This window comes from Sapajus apella, unplaced genomic scaffold (genome assembly GCF_009761245.1).
Source record: "Sapajus apella isolate SASKATOON/1434 unplaced genomic scaffold, GSC_monkey_1.0 scaffold38, whole genome shotgun sequence".
Classification (NCBI taxonomy): Eukaryota; Metazoa; Chordata; class Mammalia; order Primates; family Cebidae; genus Sapajus; species Sapajus apella.
Window position 1 is genome coordinate 8575188 of NW_022436978.1, and position 27087 is coordinate 8602274.

At 37.9% G+C, this 27087-nt stretch overlaps 1 protein-coding gene across 6 annotated transcripts in view; it reads right to left on the minus strand.

Annotated features, from left to right (window-relative positions):
* PLAAT1 (phospholipase A and acyltransferase 1) overlaps positions 1 to 27087 on the minus strand; it is a 28253-nt gene that overhangs the window by 796 nt on the left and 370 nt on the right. For 2 of the 6 annotated variants that reach the window (XM_032298237.1, XM_032298240.1), the window contains exons 2-3: positions 12747 to 12885; positions 6835 to 7100 (exon numbers count right to left, since the gene is read on the minus strand). In XM_032298237.1, the coding sequence (XP_032154128.1) occupies positions 6835 to 7100; positions 12747 to 12885 (405 nt within the window). Of the gene's footprint in view, positions 1 to 6834; positions 7101 to 12746; positions 12886 to 17068; positions 17198 to 17902; positions 18070 to 26590; positions 26907 to 27041; positions 27065 to 27087 lie in introns of those variants that run through there. The other 4 variants (XM_032298238.1, XM_032298235.1, XM_032298236.1 and 1 more) reach the window with 4 other exon arrangements.

The window sequence follows — 27087 nt, forward strand, 5'->3', positions numbered from 1 at the left end:
GTGTGTGTGTGTGTGTGTGTGTGTGTGTGTGTGTGTGTGTGTGTGTGTGTCTAAGGAATGTCTATTAGCAAAATAATTCAGGGATGTCATCTGTGCTAAATATCCATAAGCTCTTATTTGGTAGACACAATTTCTCTTCTGATAAGCAAACTTCAAAAAAAGCCAATACTGATGTTAACTATCATGTCAAAATTAATTTCTCATGTAGACAAACCACTCTCAAGATCAACTGTCCATAAAGGAATTCAGACATTTATAGCTTTAAGGGTATTAATCATGATGCTGATGAGAGAACTAATGAATATTCATGGTTTTCTTGGCACTCAACTAATATTGCCTTCCATTCAAATGGATTTGAGTGCAATTTTATGACCCAAAAGTCACATTAAGACACTTCAGAATTATCAGGTACTCTGAAAACATTTGTTCTCTCTGGGATTTAAGAATTAGGTCTTTCAAATAAAGCAAAATATTTTTCCAAATGACTCTGGGGAACCAGTCCAAGAGCTGGAAAGCCTAACCCAGGTCATATTTCAGCATGCCCTCTGTCTAACCACAGCCTTCCACCATGGAGCCTGCCACCCACATATTACTGCAACACGATGCTACCTCCCTAACTGCAGCTTCCCAGTTAGGAACAGGCACAAGAGCCAGGGCCAGGAAAGAGGTACCCAACAGGAGCCTCGGCTCCATGTGTTTGCAGCATGTGTTTACTCCACTACACCATCCTGTGGTGGGCAGGGACTAGACCTGTAACTGTGACCCGCTGTCTCTGCTCTAATCCCCAGATGCCAGGGAGAACGATAATGGCAAACAACTTGGTACTAGCCTTGACACATCCTGTTTTATTTTATAATTTTTATTTTATTGGATTTGTTTCTTATCTATTTTATTTATATTTTAATTAATCATTATTAATCTCTTAGGAGATAATAGGAATTCACTATAACATAGAGCTACCCAAATACCATATTGGGTGTAGTGGGGGGAAGAGGCAGAGAGATGCAGGATATAAGACAAAATCCCAAAGAAGGAGGAGAATCACTAATTAAACAGGGATCAAGCCCAACCCTACCTAGTACAATTCCAGGCAGATAGTGAGATCCCAAGAGGCTCTAATACAGAGAAATACGGTAGTCAATAAAAAATTATGAAGGTGCAATCAGTGTCTTTAAACAGAAGTGTCAAATGATAGGAGGGTACAGCCCTTGGAAAATGTCAGGATCCTATAGATAGTGTGGCCCCAGCTAGGTGCAGACCTAACTGACTAGGTATCCTTCAGCCTCAAGAAACACAGATGCTAATGAAAGCCCACAAATTTAAGAGGTGTGGTTGGGGGATGGGCAACCTGATCCCAAACCAAAATCCCTAGAGATGACACAGGCCAGATACCATGACCATAAAGCCACTTTAAGCAGCACATATAGCTTCCCCAATCCCAAATGTTCATTTATTTCAAATCTCATTCTAGATCAGGAATCTCATGTAATTGGGACAATCCATTGGAGTTACAAGTGATGGGATGTGACATGCAGGATTACAACATCTCAGGGTGTTCTTGGTGAACCAGCATGAACAAGAGCTTTCACTTCATGGCTTACTTTGGATTATAAGATCACCAAATCCAACTCTGCATCTTTTATCCTTTACAGGACTTTCTGTCCATGGGCCATAATAAAGGCCTCATTCTGGGGATCTGTACCTGGCCTAATAAAACATTATCTGAATCTGGAGTGGCTGTGTCTAGACAGCAGTGTAGCGAGGACACAGGTTTATCAAAATGCTCTTTTCTGAGGCACTCCTAAGGCTGTGGTCATACGCACTGAAGCACCATCAGGATGTGTTCATGTGTTGCCTCATCCAGGCCTATTGAAAGGTGTGGGCCATCTTCAACAAAGGTAGAGACATTTTAATAATTTGTTTGTTCTATGAGAGTTTAAAATGTTCTTAAAATTTTTGAAAAATACAAAAACTATAAGACACAAGAGAAAACATCTCTAAAAGACAAATCTGATGAAGGAGTATTATTACCAAAAATATACAAAGAACTCTTAAAATTCAACAATAGGAAAATGAACAGCTGAATTAAAAAATAGGCAAAAGATTATCAAGAGACACATCATCAAAGATGGTATGCAAAGAAGCATACAAAAAGATGCTCAACATTATATGTAACTAGGCAACTGCAAATTGAAACAAGATGCCTATTAAAATGGTTAAAATTCAAAATACTGATAACATCAAATGCTGACAAGGACATGGAGCAACAAGAACTCTCACTCATTGCTGAGAGTGAGAAATGGAAAATGGTACATTCATTCTGGAAGACAGTTTGGCAGTGTCTTATAAAACTAAGCATATTCTAACCATATTATCTAGCAATCATGCTCCCGGGTACTTACTCAAAGGAGCTGAACACTTATGTCCACAACAAAAACCTGCACATGGAGGTTTATAGCAGGTTTATTCATTTTTTTCAGAACTTGGAAGCAACCAAAATGTCCTTCAGTGGGTGAATAAACTGTGATTAATCAAGGAAATAGAGTATTATTCAGTGCTAAAAAGAAATGAGCAATCAAGCCACAAAAGTACATAAAGAAACCTTAAATACATATGATTACATGAAACAAGCCAATCAGAAAAGGTTACATACTACATGATTTCAGCTACATGACATCCTGCAAACTACACAACTTTCGAGAAGGTAAAAATAAGTCAATGGTTGTTAGGGATTTGCAGAGAAGGAAGGATGAATAGGTAGAGCACAGGAGGTTTAAGGCAGGAAAATCATTCTTTATGATACTATAATGGTGGACTGTGTCATTTTAAATTTGTCCAAACCATAGAATTCATGACACAACCAGTTAACCCTAATGTAAACTATGGACTTTGGTTGATAATGATGTGTTAATGTTGGTTCATCGATTTTCACAAAGGTATGGTAATGATGTGAGATGTTGATGGAGAAGACTATATTCACTGGGGGAGGAAGAGAGAATTCCATACTTTTAGCTCAATTTTGCCATGAAGCTAAAAACTGCTCTAGAAAATTGAATCTTTTTTTTTCAAATACAGTAAGGCACAAAGAAGAAAAAAAGAAAATATAATCCTATCCTTCTCACCTTTTTTATGCATTACTAGTTTTTAAACTTGAAAAATATATTGCCATTCCCTAATAAAACATTTCTAAGCTCAAGGACCCTAAGTTTAAAGGGATTCAAAAAGCTAATCTAATATTAGTTATTATTGGTAGTAATACTATTATTGATAGTAGTAAATAATCCAGTTGCTGTTAAATCAAGATTTTATTGACTATACTAACAAAGATCTATAAAATTCCTGGACACTATTGTGAAAAGTAATATCCACCATGGGCATGCTATTTATTGGGATGGATAATACATAATACAGTACACTGAGAGACCTCAAATATCTCCATAATCTTTCAAATGACTTGTACTGATTAGAAGACTGATAAACAGTGGGTCCAAGGACACTAAACTAATAATGGTGAAGGGGTTTTCACTCAGGTCGATAAACACCAAAGCTTAGGTAGGCTGTTAAGGCTGTCACTGCATCTTCTTCATCAGAACCTGACAGAAACAGGTTCTACTATTTGTTGAAGAAAAATTCATTTTTCATGGGTCTTGGGTCTAGATATGAAAGGTGAAATGATGATGGACTACAAGTTATAGTCAAGTAAGAGGATGGCTCTAATCTCTTCTTAACATTTTTTAAAATATTGCTTATTTTTAACCACTTTATTGAAGAATGACATGCAAAAAGCTGTAGATATTTAGTGTATTCAACTTGATGAACTTGGAGCTAAGTATACCCCCATGAAACCATCATCACAATCAATGCCATAAACTTATCCATCACCTCCAAAAACTTCCTCCCACTCCCATTGTTGGTTTTGTTATTTCTTTTGTTGTTGTTGTTTTTCCTTTTGTGCTAAGAATACTTAACACAAGATCTACCCTCTTAGCAAATTTTAAAGTAGGCAACATAGTATCATTAACCAGAGGCCCTATATTGTACAGTACATCTCCAGAATTTATTTGTCTTTCATAACTGAAATTTTCTACCTTTTGACTAACATCTCCTCATTTCCAAAAATAAAATAAGTAAACAAATAAAAATTGCTTAGTTAGTACAGTGATCAACTTTGCCATTAACAAAGAAGAGGAGGAATGGAACCTATCCCCTATCTAAACCACTAATTTTCGGTGCAAAAGTAAGCAGGAATTTGTGTATACCCTTTATGTTCTAGCTCAAAAGCAATTTATTGTTACGTGTGAGCAGAACATTCATTATGTTAATACATTTCCTAATGAGAATGAATTTCCAATTATTTCCTAATGAAAACAAATACAGCCTTTCATTATGTTCTATCTCCCATTTTCCCAAACGTTTTTTTAAAACTTTGTGGTATCTAATTAGCATGCCATATATTTACCTGCTGAAATAATGTAGTTCAATGTTTTTTAGTATATTCATAGACATGTTCAACAATTGCAATTTTGAAACATTTCATCATTCCAAAAGATACCTCTTACTCTTCAGCAGCCTCCCCTCACTTGCCTCAACCCCCTTAGCCCCAGGCAACCACTAATTTATTTTCTGTCTCTACAGATTTCTCTATTCTAGGCATCTCGTATCAATGAAATAATATAAAATGTAGTCTTTTATGACTGGCTAAGTAGGCAACTTGGCATAATGTTTTCAAGGTCCATACTGTAGCATGTAGCAGTACTTCAGTTCTTTTATTGTTGAAAAATATTCCACTGTATGGATATACCCCAATTTGTCTATCCATGACCCATTCGATGGATATTTAAGTTATTTCTACATTTCAACTATTAGAAATGATACTGCTATAAACATTCACCTGCAGGTTTCTGTGTGGACATATGTTCCATTTATCTTGGATATATATCTAGGATTAGAACAGCTGAGTCATACAGTAATTCTACATTTAATTTTAGAGGAATTGCCAGACTGTTTTCCAAAGCAGTTATATCATTTTACATATCTATCAGAAGTGCATGAGAGTTCAGATTTCTTCACTTCCTTGCCAAAACTTGTTATCATCATTTGTGTTACAGCAATCTTATTGAGTGTGAAGCAAAATCTCATTGTGGTTTTGACTGGCATTTCCCTGATGAAAAATATATATTTTATTTCCCTGATGAAAAATATACTTTTTAGATATGTATCTGAAAAGGGTCCAGTATCCAGAATACATAAAGAAAATTTACTAATGAACAATAAAAAGGCAAATAATCCAATTTAAAAATGGGCAAATAGGCCAGGCACAGTGGCTCACGCATGCAATCCCAGCTCTTTGGGAGGCTGAGGTGGGCAGATCGAGGCCAGGAGTTTGAGACTAGCCTGGCAAACATGGTGAAACCCTGTCTCTAATAAAAATACAAAATGTTAGCCAGGCATTGTGGCAGACATCTGTAATCCCAGCTACTCAGGAGGCTGAGGCAAGAGAATTGCTTGAACCTAGGAGGCAGAGGTTGCAGTGAGCCCAGACTGCACCACTGCACTCCAGCCTGGGCAACAGAGTAAGACTCTATCTCAAAAACAACATCGAAAAAAAAAATAAGCAAATAATCTTCATGGGCATTTCTCCAAAGGTGATATGCAAATGACCAATAAGCACATAAACTGATGCTCAACATCATTAGCCATCAGGAAAATACAAATCAAAACCACAATAAATCTGAATCTTGGGTCTAGGGCAGGACAAGTAGGATTTTGAAAAATTAGGCTCAAGAAGTGAAGGGTTTAGATAACACGAGGCTTTGCTAGCCTTCTTATAGATGCCATTTTTCCAAGCTTTTGTGAAAAGAATTATAACCTCATTTCTTACTTAGGATAGAAATGCATAACTGATCCATCATTTCAAAATACTGGAAATCTTCAATAAATTTGAATTATTAAAATATTATGGTATTATTCTTCAAATTTTCAGTTGTCTTTTTAAAAGTTTTCATAGTTAACAACTCCCTGGAGTTTAATCTATTAAATTATTGTTCATATTTTCATATTTTAAATGAATACTTTTATATGTATTTTGGATGAAGAGAACTTTCTTTTGATTATAGTTTTATATATCTATTCTCTTCTATCACCTTAATACATCTTTAGTTTACTGGACTGGTGGGACAACAGGTAGGGAAAAGACAATTAAGCATGCCATTAGTAAGAAATCTGTCATACAGTGGTAGTAACCGACAGAACTGTAAAGTATTTTAAAAATAAAGTCAATTAATCTATCAAAAGTCATCCAAAAGCTCAGTGAATCAAAGGATCTACTTAAACGCACAAAATCTCCTTGAAATTAGCAATTGCAGGGAAAGATAAAACATTCGCAAACCCACTAAGATATGTCATTAGTTAGCCTCTGTTCACCAATGAAAAGCAATTTAAGAACAATCATCTATGATATTGGTAAATAAGCTCCCACTCAAAATTAAGTCAACATCCTTTCCATCATATTCTTTTCATGAGGGCACTGATTTGAGACTACTGTATGGTGAAGTAACAGGAAAAAAAGAAAAACTAAAGAAAATAAGACTGACAGAATGCTATGGTCTTGATTCTACTTCAAGTCCCTTCTAACCCAAAATTCATAATACCCATGTTTGAGTCTCAGTTTGGTATTAACTTATTGCAAGACCTTGGACAACTCAAGTCCATTCCATGTCCTTCAGTATTCTCATATTTTCTGGTTCTTTTCATTTGGATTAAAACCTAGGAACCTTATCATAGCCAACAGTCACTCTTTTCTCAATGGAAGAATATCTCCTAAAGAAAACTTACCTGCTCTGAAACTCCTTCTCCATAGCGAAGCAATGTCACAAAATGCTCACAGTTGTTGACAAATAAGTTATATGCCACCTCCTGTCCAATTACAAACTCTGACCGCTTTATGACTTCCTCCACAGGGAGAGGGAGATACGTTTCATCGTATTTATTGTTTATTCTGTATGTGTCATTTCCCACGACATCCTTCAAGAGCTGCATTTTCACCAAGGCCTTGGTGCTGAATACAGACTTAGCGCTTGTAAATGATGCAGGAATGCCATCTATAAAGGAGAATTCTGGTTAGTAAGGTACAGTGACCAGTCCAATCAACTCTAATGCCATCTAAAGACTTTGAAAATGTTGGCATTTCAACTTTTGTTTTGGATTCAGAGGGTACGTGTGCAAGTTTGTTACATGGGTATATTTTGTGATGCCGAGATTTGGAGATGGATGATCCCATCACCCAAGTAGTGAGCAGAGTACCCAATACATAGCTTTTCAGGTCACACCTTCCTCTCTCCTCCCTCTAATAGTCCCAGTGCCTATTGTTCCCATCTCTATGTCCATGTGTACTCAATGTTCAGCTCCTACTTATAAGTGAGGACATGGGGTATTTGGCTTTCTATTCCTGCATCAATTTCATTAGGATAACAGCCTCCAGCTCTTCCCAAAGGACATGGCTTCCTTTTCATGGCTGCATAGATTCCATGGTGGGTGTGTGTCACATTTTCTTTATCCAATCCACTACTGATAGGCATTCAGACTGACTCCATGTCCTTCCTATGTGAATAGTGCTGCAATGAACATTCTAGTACATGTAGTTTTTGGTAAAATGATTTATTTTCCCTTCGGTATATACCAAGTGATGAGACTGCTCGATCAAATGGCAGTTCTCTTTTAAGCTCTTTGATATATCTCCAATCTGCTTTTGACAGTGGCTGAACTAATTTACATTCCCGCCAACAGTGTATAAACATTCCCTTTTCTCTGCAGCCTCAACAACATCTGTTATTTTTTGACTTTTTAATACTCACCATTCTGACTAATGTGAGATGGTATCTTATTGTGGTTTTGATTTGCATGTCTATGATTAGCATTGTTTCATATATTTATTGGTTGCCTGAATGCCTTCTTTTCGGAAGTGTCTGTTCCTGTCTTGGCCCATTTTTAAATTGGATTGTTTCCATGTTGATTTATTTAAATTTCTTATAAATTCTGGACACTAGACCTTTGTCAGATACATGGTTTATGAATATTTTCACCTATTCTATAGGCTACTTACTCTGTTGATAATTTATTTTGCTGTGGAGAAGCTCTTTTGTTTATTTAGGTCCCACTTGCCAGTTTTTGTTTTTCTTGCAATTCATTTTGGAGACTTAGACACAGATTCTTTGCCAAAGCTGATATCAAGAAGGGTTTTTCCTAAGTTTTCTTCTAGGATTTTTATAGTTTGAGTTCTTCATTTAAACTTTTCATCCATCTTAATTTTTTACACATGGTGAAAGGTAAGGGTCCAGTTTTATTCTTCTGCATATGGCTCACCAGTTATTCCAGCACCATTTATTGAATAGGAAGGCCTTTCCCCATTGCTTATTTTTGTTCAGTTTGTCAAAGGTCAGATGGTTTCAGGTGCTTGAGTTTATTTCTGGGTTCTCTATTCTGTTCCATTGGTCTGTGTGTCTTTTGGTACCAGTACCATGCTGTTTTGGTTGCTATAGCCTTTTAGTAGAGTTTGAAGTTGGGTAACGTGCCTCCAGCTTTTTTTTTTTTTTTTTTTAAGTTTTTGCTATTCAGGTTCTTTCATGGTTCCATATAAACTTTAGAATATTTTTTCTAATTCTGTGAAGAATGGCATTGGTAGTTTGATAGAAATAGTGTTGAAGCTATAGATTGAATTGGGCAATATGAACATTTTAATGATATTATTTCTTCAAATCCATGAACATGGAATGTTTTTCTATTTATTTGCCTCATCTCTGATTTTTTTTAGCAGTGTTTTATAGTTCTCCTTGTAGAGATCTTTTACCTTCCTGGTTAGATATAGTCCTAGGTATTTTATTTATTTGTGGCTATTATAAATGGAATTGTTTTTAATTTGGCTCTCAGCTAGAATGTTATTGTTATATAAAAATGCTACTGATTTTTGTACACTGATTTTGTATCCAGAAACTCTACTGAAGTTGTTTATCAGCTCCAGGAACCTTTTGGTGGAGTTTTTAGGGCTTTCTAGGTACAGAATCATATATTCAGCAAAAGGAGGTAATTTGACTTATTGTTTTCCTATTTGGATGCCTTTTATTTCTTTCTCTTGCCTCATTGCTCTGGCTAGCACTTCCAGTACTATGTTGAACAGGGATACTGAAAGTGAACGTCCTTGTCTTGTTTCAGTTTCAAAGGGGAATGGCCCATTCAGTATGATGTTGGCTGTGGTTGTCTCATGATTCATTATTTTGAGGTATGTTCCAACCCTCTGTTCAGGGTTTTTATCATAAAGCGATATTGTATTTCATCAAAGGCTTTTTCTGAGTCTATTGAGATGATCATATGGTTGTTGGTTTTCACTCAGTTCACATGGTGAATTGTATTTATTGATTTGTGCATGTTGAACTAATCTTGTATCCCAGGAATAAAGTCTACTTGATTATGAATTAACTTTTTGATGTGCTGCTAAATTTTGTTTGCTAGTTTTTTGTTGAGGATTTTTAGATGTATGTTCATCAGGAATTCTGGCCTGAAGTTTTCTTTTTTGTGTGTCTCTGTCTGATTTTTGTATCAGGATGATGCTGGCTTCATAGAATGAGTTCGAAAGGAGCCCCCACCTCCTTGAGTTTTTGGAATAGTTTCAGTAGGATTGGTACCAGTTCTCTGTACACCTTGTAGAATTGGCTGTGAATCCATCTGCTCCAGGGCTTTTGTCAGTTGGTAGGTTTTTATTATTATTATTACTGATTCAATTTTGGAACTTGTTATTGCTCTGTTCAGGTTTTTTCTTTCTTCCTGGCTCAATGTTGAAAGGTTGTGTGTTTCAGAAATTTGTCCATTTCCTCTAAATTTTCTAATTTTTGTGCATAGAGGTATTCACAATAGTCTCTAGGTACCCTTTGCATTTCTGTAGAACTGGTTATAATGTTATCTTTGTCATTTTTTTTATTGCACTTATTTGGATATTTTTTGTTATCGATAGCAGTCAATCGTTTATCCTTTCAAAAAACAAATTCTTTGTTTCGTTAATCTTTTGTGTGGATTTTTGTATCTCAATTTCTTTCAGTTTTTCTCCAGTTTTAGATTTCTTTTGTCCTGCTAGCTTTGGGATTGGTCTGTTCTTTTTTTTTTTTTTCCTAGTTCCACTATGTGCAATGTTAGGTTGCTAAATTGAGACCCTTCTAACTTCTTAATGACAGTGTTTAGTGCTATAAACTTTCCTCTTAGCATTGATTTAGCTGTATCCCAAAGATTTTGGTAAGTTATATGTCTATTTTCATTAATTTCAAAGAACTTTTTGATTTCTGCCTTGATTTCATTTTCCACCTGTATTCTTCAGAGTTCCCTAGAGGGACAAGGCTAATAGGATAGATGTATATATAAAAGGGAGTTATTAAGGAGTATTGACTCACAAATCACAAAGTGAAGTCCCATAATAGGCCATCTGCAAGTGGAGGAGCAAGGAAGCCAGTCCAAGTCCTAAAACCTCAAAAGTAGGTAAGCCAACAGTGTAGCCGTTAGTCTGTGGCCAAAGGCCCGAGAGCCACTGGCAAACCACAGTTGTAGGTCCAAGAGTCCAAAAGCTGAAGAACTTGGAGTCCCATGTTCAAGGGCAGGAAGCGTCCAGCACAGAAGAAAGATGGAGGCCAGAATACTTAGTGTAATCCTTCCATGTTCCTCTGCCTGCTTTTATCCTCGCCTCACTTGCAGCTGATAAGATGTTGCCCACTCAGATTGAGAGTGGGTCTGCCTCTCCTAGTCCACTGACTCAAATGTTAATCTCCTTTGGCAACACCCTCACACACACACCTAGGAAGAATACTTTGTATCCTTTAATTCAATCACATTAACAATCAATATTAAGTATCATACATCGATATTCAGGACCACACTGTTTAATTTCCACATTTTTGTATAGTTTTGAGAAATCTTCTTTGTATTCATTTCTATTTTTATTATACTGTGGTTCAAGAGGGTGCTTAGTATGATTTCAGCTTTTTTTTAAAATTTATTGAGACTTGCTTTATGATTAAGCATGTGGTTAATCTTTTTTAAATAAATATTATATTAAGATCAACCTCCCTGCAATAAAACATGTCCAGATGTAAGACTTTTAATGGCTGTTACAGATGCTGTTATGTTTATCTATCCAACACCAAATCCACCATTGCCTATTTCTTCCTGGAAAAAACTCTGTCTGGGCCAGTCACAGAATTTCATTCTCTTGGGCACAGTGATAGTCTAGCAATGAACACAGGACTCATACTGGAGCCATTAGAGTCTGTCTCCATGATTCTTTAACTGTAACAGGTAGTTACAGTTAGCTCTTTCGTATTGGTTCTAAATAACCTATGAGACAGAACCTAAAGCTGCTTATGTCATCAGTTCAGTTTTTTAAAGAGACATAGTCTGGGAAAATGAAGACAGCATATAGACAGAAATACAGATGTGTGACAGGGAGTCTAAATAGTGGTTAAAACCCTAGACATAGGCATCTCTGAGGCCAGCACCACCTCTATTCTCACTGCAGTTTCCCTCAGTGAAGCAATGAAGATTCCTCAGTAAAGAATACTAGATAATATTATAATTAATAATACTATACAATATTTATATTATGTGGCTAAATCATAATTTAACTTTCTCCTATTGAACATATGCCATTAGCTCCTTTTTAAACCATTACAAATGACACAGAAGTGAATATCCTTATACAGCAATGTTTGTGTACGTCTCTAAATATTTCCCCAGAATAGATTCCGAGAAGTACAATTACAGGGTCAGAGAACATGAACCCCTTTGAAAACTTTCAACACATCCTGTTATACTGTTTTTGTGCAAAACATTCTCAATATATATTAACATCAACAATACATTTATGTTCATTTCACTATATTCTTAACACTGATTGTTACCACTGTTTAACCTTTGCTCATGAGACAGGCATGAAATCTTTCATTGGTTTATTTCACAATTCCTAGGCCAGAAAGTTGAAATTTTTTCAAAAGGTGTATTAGCTTTTGGTTTTCTTCTTTTACAAATTGTTCATAATTCTTTATCCATTTGTTTGTTAAGGTTTTAGTGTTTGCTGCCCCTTGACCTGGGATAATATTTTTCCAGAAAGCATTTGACTGGTTTCTTTACCTCTTTTAAGTTTTTCCTCAAATGCCACTTTCTTATGAAATTTTCCTGACCACTTCACTTAACATAGCACCTCCACCCACCACCACCTGCCATCAGCACTTGTCATCCTACCTTCTTATTTTTTCTGTATCATTTATCACAATTTTAACATTTCTGTAACTTGCTCATGGTCCGTCCCTCCTTACTAAAATGTAAACTCCACCACACAGGGAGATGCCTGTCTCCCCCAGCACTTAGAGTAGCATTCAGAACATACTAGGTAATCTAGAAATAGGTGTTGAATGAATCAAAATAACCTATTTGTGCAATACATAAAGACATTTAAATATTTTCTCCAGCTGGTTATTTACTTTTTAATTGTGATTTTTTTAAATCAGAGGTTTTAAAATTTAATGTGAATTGGCCTTTGTGATTTCTTCAATGCTGCTTTGGTTTTAGAATATCCTTCTCTAAACCTAGATTAATTGGATTTATTTGCTTTCTATATTTTATTTCAATTTTGTCTTATTATTTCACCCATGATTCCTTCCTGTAACAAGAACACTAAATATTTGCTCCCAGGAGCCACTGGAAATAAACCTCACCTACAGGAGCTAGGTTGATAACATAACCATCACCCAAGTACAGTGCCCAGTGCTGATAGCCAGGACGGAACACTTCGATCAAGTCTCCTGGGTGGGGGTTGCCAGGGTAGGTCAAACTGAAACAATCATTAAACGCCATCTGCAATGACAAACACAAAGAAGATCTAGCTGATACAACTTGCCAAAAGAAAATCAGTTTAAGACATTCATAAAAGCAGAATGATACCGAATTTCTTGAGACTACATTCCAAAATATTAAAGACTTAGAGTCATGATCCTGTCCTTTTCTTTTAATGATTCCAATAATGAATGATGTGTGCACAAGGGGACAAGAAGAGAAATAATTTGTCTTGTATTACTTAATTTTCTATAGTAATGCTCCTTGTTCTGATCAATTTCAGAGCCCCTTTATAATAACAAGCATTCTATAATTTTCTCTTTAAATCTAGAAAAGCATGGATAATATAACTTTCTCAGAATTTTAAAATATCAAGGATTAAATATTAAAATATGCCCTATGTAGGATAATAAGGAGAAATAGGAAAGTAAATTTATAATATCTGTTTACTAAGTAAATGCTCAGTCCATGACTATACTAAAAGATACAAAAAAGTGTTTATATGCTTGGACTTACTTAGCATAAAACAGTCAGAATTTAGGATTAATAAAATCAGATCAGAAGTCTTTCAGCCTTTTATATAGTAGCATAGTAAAATCAAGGAGGAGAGGTATAGGTGGATGCTAATATTTAATATTCTGTGAATACTAAAGCTCTGCAAAAATACCACGTATTACAAAACCTACTCTTTCATTTCATTTAAGCAGAGTTGGGTTCCAGGCTCAGATGGTTGTCCAGCCAGATGTTCAAATTAATGTATGACATGGAATATTTCTTTCTTGTTTAAAACTTTACTGTGTGGTGTAGCAGGTACAGGTACTCTGGCTTGCACCTGCTAAGTATCAGTAAATATCCTTTGTCATTATAACAATCATAAATGCCACCACAGATTTTCATGCCTCTCCTTTCTGCCCCACTTATTGTCAGATTCCTCACTTACTAATTCCAGAAGCCATGCTAGGTAGTCAACAGCAGAAGCAAGACAACTTGGAAGGCTGGCGAGTTAATCACATTGATGAACATGTTTGAAAATTCTAAGTTTGGTAAGTTTTTTTTAAGTTAACACTTTGAGAAAGAACATATAAGTAACTGACAGTTGATTCTTATGGAAGGTTACATTTTATATGTATGGTATAGAAGCAGAATGACTCAGCAGGAGGAGATTATGTACATCTATCAGCTGTAGGAGAATTTAACTGCTGTGTCTATGTTGAATCTCTAATTGACAACACGGTGTTCCTCATCATTTCACTCTAATGCAGCTATATATGCTCATTGACAAAATAAATCCAAGTGCCAGAAATAAAAACTTCCAAATCATCTAAATTATAATTATAATAGCAGAGACTAAGGACTTGGGAATACAGATTATCAGTTTTCTGGCAATCTAAAAGTCTTTTTTATAACAATTAATATTAGAAGGGTGTTTTCCCAAGTATTTGTATGCCATCTGTTGAAAACTTCAATCATCACACTGTCACAGAAATGCGGCCAAATGTAAGCTGTCCATCTGTTGAAAAATAACTATTAAAACAACTTTATGGAAACCATTAAGTCTAACCACCCTCTCAAATATGTTTGTGTATTATTAATATGGCAGTTTGCAATTTGGCCACATGGGTATTAAAAGGAAAAATAGATAATACACTGTGATATAAACAAACACATTTCCCATGAATAGGAATCAGCAAGCACACAAAGCTGCCTGCTAGGATTCCCAGATGCAGCCAAAGTGTATAATAATAACCACCATTTGAACAGGGGGCACTTTCTAGTGAAATTTTTTTCAAATGCACTAGCTCAACCCTATTTAATTGAAACACACACACACACACACACACACACACACACTATTTGAGTGTGTTACGTTATTATCCCACTTTACAGACAAAGAGCTAAAGTAGCAAATACCAACTTTTTGAAAATACCAACTGAAACCCTAATATATAAACTATGAAGGAAAACAACTGGACTAGGTATTAATGATGTGAGCTCTTCTCTTTGTTGTCTACTTGATACTTGTTAGTTCTGTAGCTTTGGGCAGGTCACTGGAACTGAGTCTGTTTCCTCATTTTGAAAATAGGTATGATCATTTAAGCACAATTTTGTTTAATCTCAAAAAGCTGTTGCAAGTAAACCCTAGGGAGCTGGTAAAAAGCTGCTGCAAGTAACCCTTTGGGAGCTGGTAAAATACTGTTGCAAATGCTCTGTGAATTGGCAAGAGCTAGACAGGTGGATGATAAGAGAGAGACTGAGATTGGTACATGGTTTATGTAGGATTTTAGCTCCTTATGCTCTCTTCCAGGCATCATAATTCTGTGAAATAAATGATTCGACTGTAAAATTCTAATATATTTAACAAATTTTCAGTTTCTGACATATAAATTGATTCATAAACTGTTAATTGATTTCATAAATTCTATCATATTTATAAAGAGAAATATGATTTCACATGAGTAACCCCTCAATAAACTAACAAAGGAGACTGAAAGCTAATATGCAAGTTGAAAAGTGAGCTATGATCCTGAACACTTAGAATCATAGTAATGGACTACAGGAAGGTACTTCAGATATGATCTAATCTAAGGGTCTCCAAACTTGTTTATAGGAGTGGGTACCATGTCAAAACACATATCAGATAGAACCATAAAAATATAAAACATAAAAAACAGCACTTCCCTGGATGAAGTCAGGGACAGCATGAGAGCTCTACTCACTCCTCACCCACATTGCTGCTCTTAATGAGGCTTCCTGGGACCCCAGAACTTCTAGGAATGCAGCTTAAATGATACCCATCTAATCCTAGTTCAATCTCCTCATTTTTTAGACAAAGGAAACAAAACCAGGTAGGTAGTTTAACTAGTCAAGGTCATCCACTATTATATAAAAGATTTTTAACAATTGGTGCTGAAACTATTGGACATCCATAGGCAAACAAACAAACCAACCTTGATCTAAATTTCATACCTTATTTCAAAATGGATAACAGACTGAAATGTAAAAGTAAAGGTATAAAATGTAGAGAAAAACATAGGAGAAAAATTCTTAGGGTCTAGGGTAAACAAAGAGTTCTCAGACTTGATACCAAAAGTATGATCCTTACCAGGAAAAATTGGTAAATGGATAGTCCTTAAGATTAAAAACGTTTACACTACAAAAGATCCTGTTGAGATGAAAAGACAGACTACAGAGTGGGAGAAAATATTTGCAAACCACATATCTGTGAAAGAACTAGTAACTAGAACACATAAAGGACTCCCCAAACTCAACAATAAAAAAGCAAACAATACAATTAGAATGTAGGTTTTATAGTTTGGATATTTATTACTGCCAAATCTCATGTTGAAATGTAATCCCCAGCATTGGAGGTGGGGTCTGGTGGGAGGTAGTTGGATCATGGGAGTGAATCCGTCATGAATGGCTAGTGCCAACCCCTTGGTGATGAGTGAGATCACCGGAGATCTGCTTGTTTAACAGTGTGGTGCCTCTCATCACCCCTTGCTCCCATTCTCACCATAAGTACACCTGGTCCCCCATTGCCTTCCACCATGATTGTAAGCTTCATGAAGCCCTCACTAGAAGCAGATACCAGCACCATACTTCCTGTACACCCTATGGAGCATGAGCCAATTAAATCTCTTTTCTTTATAAATTACCATCTCAAATATTCCTTTATAGTAATGCAAACCCTAATAAATATAGTAGGCAAAAGAATGAGGACCCATTTCACCAAAGAAGATACACAGATGTCAAGGAAAACACTAGTCATTAGGAAAATGCAAATTATATCTGCAATAAAGAAATCTCAGCAAAATGGTGTCATAGGAAGCTATCCTTTCTCCCACAAACCCACTAAGGAAACACCTACACACAGATCAATTCTTTCCAAAAGAAAGGCAGAATCCAGCTGAAAGACTCCTACACCCTAGACAATGAAGAAAATATCCACATCAAAATTGGTAGGAAAAGTAAAGCTACACTCATGCACAAACCCACCCCGTGCACAGAGTCTTATAATCAGGAAGGAAACCCCAACTCCTAGCATGATCCCAAGGAATGAGGGGCTTGTGCCAAACACCAAATGTCCAGCTTTTACCATCACTTTCAAAGGGCTTGGCTCTTAAATCACTGTGTCTGAGAAATCATAGGGACAAGGCATTGGAGGATTTCCTTCAAACACAAAAAACAAAGGGAGGTTTTAAACCTTGCAAGCTCTGTCAGCTGCTATAATGCCCAGGATCAGCCCAGCTTCCAGTCTCTCCCTGGAAAGGATTTGGCTGAATCCTTTTCCACTAGTTCAACGTGGTTCTGGTCTCTGATACGCCAGCTTCCAGGAGCCTATATAGCAAATAAAGAATAAACCTCTTCAAGCCTAAACAAGGACAACATTCCCACCTTCTTCCTTAGTTTGTTCTAGTGACAATTCCAGCCATACAATTTCTCAAAGGAAAGAGGTTGGAGGCCTCTTCCAGCAAGAACAGGAAAGATGGTACCACCCTTCCATCATGCTTTCTTGCCTGGTTTGCTCCTGAGATAAATTCCTGCAATCTCTCATGAGAGTGAAGCTGTTGGGGAGGATCTCTCCATGCCTGAGAAGCAAAAAGGGCATTCCTGGATCTTTTTTTCCTGGCTTGCTTCTGTTCCAGACTAGAAGAGTCCCCTTGCAAGAAAGATCTGAGACTTCTTGCTTGAACAGGAAATAGGCACTCGTCCATTTTCCCCTACTTGCTCCAATAACAATCCCAGCCCAGTGATTTCTCTGTTGAAAGAAACTGGAGACCTCTGCTACCAAGAATCGGAAGGATGGCATTCCCACACCTTTTCCCCTGGCTTGCTCTAGAAATAAACTCCTTTAAACTCCAGTTGGAAAAAGGCGAGGGGGCGGGGATTTCTTCATGTATAAAAGATAAAGTGGGCACTCTCTGCCCCTTCCTTTATGGCTTCCTGTAGTAATAACTCTAGACCAGAAGTTTCTCCCTGACAGGAGGGTGTGAGATTTCTGCTTGTTCAAAATGGAGAGTGGTCACTCCCCCCATACCTTTTTCTTTGGCTTGTGCCAACAAGAAATCCAGATCTGCAGACTTTCCCTGGAAGTAGTTTCTGCAGACATGGAGTGCCCTAGTTTTTATAGCCTTCATGCAAGGGACTGGCTCCTAGTCTGGGAGTTGACAGAGCTCTGCACTTCTGAGTCTCCTAGACAACAAAGAACAAAAAGGTGGGTTTTGTTTTTTTTTTAACTTGAAAACGTTTAGCAGCAGTCTCTCAGGGTTCAATGTGAGCAGTCTATAGAGAGTATAGGCATCTGCCTCAGACATTCTCCTTGGTATAGGGCAGAATGAGTAGGAGATTAAACTCTAGCTCTAAGCTTCTCTGCAAAGAAAAAAGAAACTGGAACACATAACACCTCAGTCTCTCCAGCTGCATTTCAAGGGACTGGCTTCTATCCCACCTCTCTCAAGGCAATGACTTGAAACTCTTTAATTTGGGTAGGGGGGGCACTAAGAATAAAAATAGCAGAGTTTACAAGCACAAAGAAGTTAATGGCTTCTAAAAATCTTTGACCACGCTGATTGGAAAGGAATATCTCCTACACAAGACCAGTCTTGCAAGACTAAGAAAGGTGGTTCTTTTATCTAAAGTACAGAAAACAACACAGAGAATGAAGGAAAATGAAGAATCATAGAAATATGTTCCAAATAAAAGAACAAGATAAATATCCAGAAACTGACTCTAATGAAATGTAAATATGTGATTTATCTGATGGGGAATTCAAAAGGGCAGTCATAACAATGCTTATTGAGGTAGGGAAAGCAATGCATGAAAAAACTGAGAACTTCAACGATGAGACATAAGATATTAAAAAGTACAAAACAAAGCATCAAACTGAATTATATAAAAACTAAAGTGAAAATTCCAATAAGGAGGTTCAACAGTAGAATAAATCAATAAATCAAGCAGAAATAAGAATTAAGAATTAGCAAACTTGAATACAGGTCATTGGTAAATCATAACTTGAGGACTGAAAAGAAAAAAGAAGAAAAAAGAGTGAAACAGCCTAACAGACTTAGTAGATACAATTAAACAGAATATGTGAATTATATATGTACAAGAGAGGGAAGAGAAAATATATTCAAAGCAACATAGCAAGTCCTCATTTAATGTCATTGATAGGTTCTTGGAAACTGTGACTTTAAGCAAAATAACATAGAATGAAAGGAGTTTTTTTCTCATCAACATAATTAAATGCCATTTAATAAAATGATGTTATTCAAAAACCTGCTCTAAATCATTTTGCTTAAAGTTGTGGTTTCCAAGAACCTATGAACATTGAATGAGAATCTACTGCTATGGCAAAAACCTTCCTAAGTGTGGGGAAGGAAGCAAATCCAGATCTAGCTCAACAAACACCTAACAGGATGAACCCAAAGCAAACTACATCAAGATACATTATAATTAATTATGACAAGTTAAAGACAAAGAGAGGATATAAAAGATGTAAGGGAAAAGCAACTTGTTAAATAAAAGGGGACCCCCCCCATCAGATCTTTCAACAAAAACCCTGAAGGCCAGAAGGGAATAAGATGGTATATTAAAAGAGCTAAAAGAAAAAAAAAAAAAAAAACCTGCGACCCAAAAATACTATACTCAGCAATCCTGTCCTTCAAAAAGGAAGGGAAGAAGGGGAGCTTTAAAAAAAAATGTTTTCAGATAGACAAAAGCTGAGGGATATTATCACAACGAGACCTGCCTTATAAGAAATACTAAAAGGGGTACTTCACAGTGAAGGAAAATGTCACGAAGTAGCAATATGAAAATATATAAAAATAAAAACTCACCAGTAAAAGTAAGTATATAGTCAAACTCAAGTTTTAATAGATCTGAAGAAAGACATGAACTGCAATACAATAATGTCCCACTTTCAACATTGGACAGATCATCTACACCAAAACTCAGCAAGGAAATATTGGACTTGAACTATGCTTTATGCCAAATGGACCTAAAATATATTTACAGAAAATTTCATCCAACAACAATAAAATGTACATTCTTCTCAAATGTACATGGAGTATTTTCCAGGGTAAATCATATATTAGATCAGAAAGCAAATCTCAACAATTTTAAGAAGACTGAAATCATATCAAGTATTTGTTCTGACCAAAATGGCATAAACCTAGAAATCAGTAACAGGAAGAATCTTGGAAAACTCACAAATATGTGAAAATTAAATAACAGGCCCCTGAACAACCAATGAATCAAAGAAAAAGTTAAAAGGAACATTTAAAAATATCTTGAGACAAAGAAAGAAAAAGAGAAAAAACTCCAACAACATCCAAAATTAAAGAGGAGATATTACAACTGATATTGATGCAGGATTTTTACTCCTTAGCTCAGCTAGGTCTGGGTTCTTGTCTCATGACCAGGAATAATTAGGCAGACACTTGAAGAGTGACTGGAGTAGAATATATTAAGCAAAAGGAAAGTTCTCAGTAAAGAGAGGGGTCCTGAAAACAGGTTGCTCATTGCCCCATCACAGTTGTATATAAGGGCTTTATATATAACCTGATGAGGCTGAGTTCCCTATCTGTATAAGATGTGAATTTCTGGTGGCTCCACTATATTCCCCCAGTGTGCATGCCGGCCCTTAGGCCACTGTGGGCATGTTTAGGCAATCCCCCTGTACAAGTTCCCTTATCTGCACAAAACATCTGGTGTAAACACTTGTGGGGCAGGTCAGAGGTTCTCTGAGGACCCTTCCCTTACTGTCTGCCTAAAGCAAGCTGGCTAACTCCTTTCAATATCCCAGAAATACAAAAGACCATAAAAGATTACTATGAATACCTATACATCAACAAAGTGGATAACACAAAAGAAATGGATGAATTCCTCGAAACATGTAACCCAAGACAGAATCAGGAAGAAACAGAAAATCTGAGTAGACCAATAATGAATAAGGAGATTGAATTGTAATAAACAATCTCCCACCAAAGGAAAGCCCAGGACCCAGTGGCTTCACAGGTGAATCCCATTAAACATTCAAGAAATAATACCAATCCTTCTCAAGCTCTTCCAAAAAACTATAAAGGAGGGACTACCTCATAACTTATTTTATGAGGCCAGTATTACCTGACACAAAAGTCAGACAAGAACACCCCAAGAAAAGAAAACTTCAGGCCAATATCCCTGCTGAACACAAATGCAAAGGTCGTTAACAAAATACTAGCAAACTGCATTCAACAGTAAATTTAAAAGATCACTCACCAAAATCAAGTGGAATTTACCTTTGGGATGCAAGGATGTTTGAACATATATAAATCAATAAATATGGGCCAGGTACGGTGGCTCACACTTGTAATCCCAGCACTTTGGGAGTCCGAGGCAGATGGGTATCTTGAGCCCAGCAGTTCCACACCAGCCTGAGCAACAGGCTAAACCCCATCTCTACAAAAATACAAAAAGCTAGGCAAGGTAGCATGTGCCTGTGGTCCCAACTACTTGAGAGGCTGAGGTGAGACGATAGCTTGAGCCTTCTGGGGGTGGAGGTTGCAGTGAACTGAGATCATACCACTGCAGTCCAGCCTGGGTGGCGGAACCGGGGAGGGGAGGGGAGGGGGTGGAGGGGAGAGGAGGGGAGGAAGAAAGAATACCATATTAACAAAATGAAGAAATACCACGCAAGTATCTCAATAGATGCAGAAAAAGCATTTGACAAAATTCAACACCCATTCGTGGTGCCAAACTCTCATAAAATAGGCATAGAAAGAATGTACCTTTTCACAATAAATGCCATATATGACAAGCCCACGGACACCATCATACTCAATAATAAAAAGTTGAAAGCTTTTCCTCGAAGATTAGAAAAACAATGATTCCCACTCTCACCACAGCTATTCAACATAGTCTGGAAGTCCTAGCTAAAGCAATTAGGCACAAAAAAGAAATAAAAGGCATTCACACAGGAAAGGAAGAAGTGTATGTCTCTGTTTGCTGATGACATTAGGATTCTCCTAGCATATGAATTGGGAGAAAACATTGGCAAGCTGCACATTTGATATGGGGCTGACATGCAAAATATATAAGGAATTCATACAACTCAACAGCAAGAAAACAAGTCAATTAATAAATGTGCAAAGTATCTGAACAGACATTTTACAAAAGAAGAGACACAAATGGCCAAAAGGTAAATAAAACAGATGTTCAACATCTCCATTCATCAGGGAAATGCAAATGAAAGCAACAGTGAGATATCACCTCATGCTTGTTAGAATGGCTATTATCAAAATGATGAATGATAACAAGTGCTGGTGAGGCTGTAGACAAAAGGAAACCCTTGTACACCGTTGGTGGGAATGTAAATTAGTATAGCCATTTTGGAAAATATATGGCCGTTTCCTAGAAAACTAAAAGTAGCATTACCATATGATCCAGAAATCCTACTTCTGGGTATCTATTCAAATGAATTGAAGCCAGTATGTTGAAGAGATATCTGCATCCCCATGTTCATTTTAGCATTGTTCATAATAGTCAAGATATGGAAGCAACTTAAGTGTCTATCAATGGATAAATGAATTTATAAAGTGGTACATATACACAACAAAATAACCATACAGTCTTTTTAAAAAAGGAAATTCTGTCATTAGTGACAACATGGATAGAACTGAGGAACATTGTGCTAAGTGAAATAAGCCAGGAGCAGTAAGAGAATTACAGTATGATCTCACATGTGAAATCTAAAAACAGTGACCTCATAGAAACAGAGTACAAAATGAGGACACAGAAGATGGAATGAGGAAACAGAAGAAGTGGATCAGAGGGTAAAAAGTTTCCATTAGACTGAAGAAAGTTTTAGTGATTTCTTGCACTGCATGTTGACCACACATAATAATGTATTGCATATTTCAAAATTGCTAAAACAGGTTTTTAACATTCTTACCACCACAAAAAATGATAAATTGGTGAGATGATGTATATGTGCTTATGGTTTGAATGTTTGTTCCCTCCAAAATGCATGTTGAAACTGAATGCTTAATGTGGTAGTATTGAGAGATGGGGCCTTTAAGAGGTGATTGGATTAGGAGAGGTCTGTCCTCATGAATGGATTAATCTATTCATGGATTACTGGATTAAGGAGTTCATGGATTAAAGGGTTATCATGGGAAGGGAACTAGTGTCTTTATTAAAGGAAGAGAGACTTAAGCTAGCAAGGTAACATATTCAGCCCCCTTGCCATTTGATACTCTATACCACCTTGGGACTCTGCAGAGTCTCCACCAACAAGAAGGCTCTCACAAGAAGTGGCCCCTTAATCTTGGATTTCTCAGTCTCCATAACTGTAAGAATTAAATTCATTTTCATTATAAAGTACTTAGTTTCAGGCATCCTGTTATAAATCTGTTATAACAGAAAATGAACTAATACACTAATTAGATTATTTCTATAATATATGCATAGTTTAAAACACCACATTGTACCCCATAAATATACATCATTACTGTCAATTTTAAAAAAAACAAAATATCATTACACATCTATTGGAATAGCTAAAATAAAAAACTGTGACAACATCAAATATTGACAATGATGCAGATGAACTGATCACTCATTCACTGCTGGTGGGAATGTAAAATGGTATAGCCACTCTAGAAGCAGTCTGGCAACTTCTTTAAAAGCTTAGCTTGTAACTACTATATGATCCAGCAATTGTACTTCTAGGCTTTCATCCCTGAGAATAAAGACAATGAAGACTTACATCCACCCAAAAACCTACACACAAAAGTTTATAGCAGCTTTACTCATCATACTGCAAAAGTGAAAACAAACAAGATGACCTTCAAAGGGTGAATGGTTTTAAAAAACAACAACAACCGTATGCAGGCCTACCAGGGAATACTATTTAGAAATAAAGGAAAAAACTACTCACATATGCAACAACCTGAATAAAACTGTAGATAATTACACTCAGTGGAAAAAATAAAAACACACAGTGCCAAATAATCACATACTATATGATTCCATTTTTATAACATTCTTGAAATGCACAATTATTTAAAAAGATAGTGAACATACAGTGGATGCTATGAGTTAAGGAAGTAGAGGAAGCAGTGGGAGGGAAGTCAGTGTGGCTATAAAAGGCCAGTATGTGGTATTCTAGTGGTGACAGTGTTCTGTTAGACTGTTCAACAACTGAGCGCTGATTATTTTGATGATCATTTTACAGATGAGGCAACTGAGACTCAGATGAGTTAAGTCCCAGACCTAAAGTCGCACAGGTAGTAAGCAACACAACTGGAATTCAATTTCAGGTGTATCTTCTTATTCCAGACTTCATGCTCCTTTTTTTACACCACCGATTAACATCATTAACCAAATGAATTTCTACCAAACATTTCATTTTTCCACTTCTCAAATACTATGAGATGGTGCAGCTGCAAAAGCATGCAAGTGTATATTTCATATAACACCACAGAAGTTTTAAACATTCATATGCAGAACCAGAAGGTAACGTGAAGTGGAACCTTGCTCCGGAATCCCTGCCACCTTTCCTGTTGGGAAGTTTCTGGGTGGGGTTAGAATATCTCTAAGGTGCCCAGGCTCAGATTTTAGGCAAATAGCTATAACCTGTCTGACTGGGTAAGTTGATTTACATGGACCACATCTACCAATTTTATTCAGGCAAATTGTGTAATGTAGCACTTCATGAGTATGAGAAAACACAAAACCAATTAAAGACACATTTACAAAATCCTCTACCATACTCTTTAAGGTAAAAAATGCTTCATTTTAAGAGTCCATATGCAAAGAATTGTATGAATAGTTTATAATAAAGAATGGCATGAAGCTTAAGTCTGTAACTGTTGTAAAAGAAATTTCCCATTTCAACTGGCCAACTGGTAAAACAGGCTGCTGTCTTTACAGCTCTATGTTGGTCTCCGGGGATGCATCGAAAGAAATAACTGTTCCCTACAGATAGGAACAGGCTGATGAACTGCTGCTTATGCCTAAGGGGCCACCCATGTTACAAGAATACTAAGAGCACTTTTTTTTAACTACTTGCAAGAACGGAAACTCTGAAACACAATCATAGGTGATCACAGGCTACCTAGTGCAAGTCGTCTAATTCGTTTTGGACCCTTTCCCATTCCAGCTGCACTTTTCATTCACAATCCTCCTATACTGAGATGTTTCCATGAAGCCCTGCATTCCCAGATTTATGGTTAATTCATAGACTCTCACCGCTGCAAAGATCCTTGGCCGCTACAAATGAGAGTTCCACTCCTTGGCCAAATTATCTGCTGCCACAGCACTGTCATGCTCTGCTTGGAATCTTCCAGGGCTTCCCACCACTGACTCCCCATCTTGCTTCCCCACCCTAGAATCCTGGCATCCTTATTAATCCCTACATTCTAGGCAAACCAAGCTATTCATTATTCTTCACACTCAGAGTTTTGTTTTGTTTTTGTTAATACTGAACCTTCTACCCCGAATACCCATTTCCAAGTGTCCCAAATGACTCAATTTTAAAAACCCAGGTTGGATGCCAACTCTTCCCCCTCCCTCCTCCACTCCCCAGGTCCGATTGTCTCCCTCCAATCTGCCTTCTTTTGACTTTCCACAAGCATTGTACTTAATGGCCCAGCCACTTCCTACACCTGCCTCAGCTACTGGTGTCTGGGGAATTGTCTCTCGTGGGGCATATGATACAGAGGGCTGCTTCTTGTTTTTCTCTATACCATATGTCCAAGATTTTGGCTTCCCTGGGCCACACTGGAAGAATTGTCTTGGGCCACACATAAAATACCCTAACACTAATGACAGCTGATGAGAAAAACAAAGAGAAAAAAAAAATCGCATATTTTAAGAACATTTACAAATTTGTGTTGGGCCGCATTCCAAGCTGTCCTGGGCAGCACGGAGCTGGTGGGCCACGGGTTCAACAAGCTTGGTCTATATACCTTCAGTCTCTGGTGGAGTGCCTGGCACAAAGAACTGCGGAGCAAATGTTCACTGAATGAAGGAATAAGGAACCCAAGCCCAGAGAAAACAATGAATTACTTTTTCTAGCACGAGTCACAGTAATAGTCCCGAATGCCAAGGGAATCTCACCCTCCAAGTTTCCAAAATCTAATATAATAATAGTTACTTGTACTATTACTCGTGTTCACTTCAGTGAGGGCAGTGGGTTTAAAAAGCCTTAAGCAGGCCGAAAGTGGTGGCTTAAGCCTATAATCCCAGCACTTTGGAAGGCCGAGGAGGGTGGATCACGAGGTCAAGAGATCGAGACCATCCTGGCCAACATAGTGAAACCCCATCTTTACTAAAAATACAAAAATTAGCTGGGCGTGGTGGCGTGTGCCTGTAGCCCCAGCTACTTGGGAGGCTGAGTCAGGAGAATTGCTTGAACCCGGGAGGCGGAGGTTGCAGAGAGCCGAGATTGTGCCACTGCACTCTAGCCTATCGCCTGGCGACAGAGACTCTTGTCTCAAAAAAAGAAAAAAAAAAAGGCTTACTTAGATTGGGTTTCTAGTCCCAGCTCTGCCACTTAACAGCTGTGTAACCTAGGGAAGCAAGTCTCTTGCCCTGTGGACTCAGTTCCCCAGTTTGTGAAAAAGAGGAGATTGGATTAGATTTGTGGTTCTCTAAACATTTCAACTTTTCCCGCTTGCCAGCTGGTTAGAACACGGTTGGTTGCCGGGGCGCCTCGAGGTCCCCCCCACTGCGCCCAGCACACCTCACTCTTAAGCCGGGGTCGTCTTCTCGCACCAGGAGGCAGGTGCGTGTGTCCTGGGGTGTCCCCTGGCCTCGCGGCTGCCCACCCCGCCGCTGGCGGCCGCGGGACGACTCCAAGTGCACCCGGGAGAGACCCGGGAGGCCGGCGCCGGCCACCACTCAGGGCCGTCCTCCAGGGCCAACGCCAGCACCAGCGACGCCACGCGGAAACCGGCCCGGCCGCCCCTCCGCGGCTGTGGGACGCCCGCACGCTCCGGCGTTGACGCGCGGGCCCCGGCGTCTGGGCGCTGCCCAGCCGGCACGAGGCTCCGACCATCTGGGAGTCTCCCGCTCCGCCCATCGGGGAGTCTCCCGCTCCGCCCAGGAGGCGGGTCTCGGTCGCCCCGAGCCGCGCTAGGCCCCGAGCCGCGCTAGGCCCCGAGCCCCGCTTCGCGAGCCCGTCGAGGGCCTACCCTTTCGTGCTCCCGACGCAGCCGCCTCCGCGCGCGCGCGCACGCA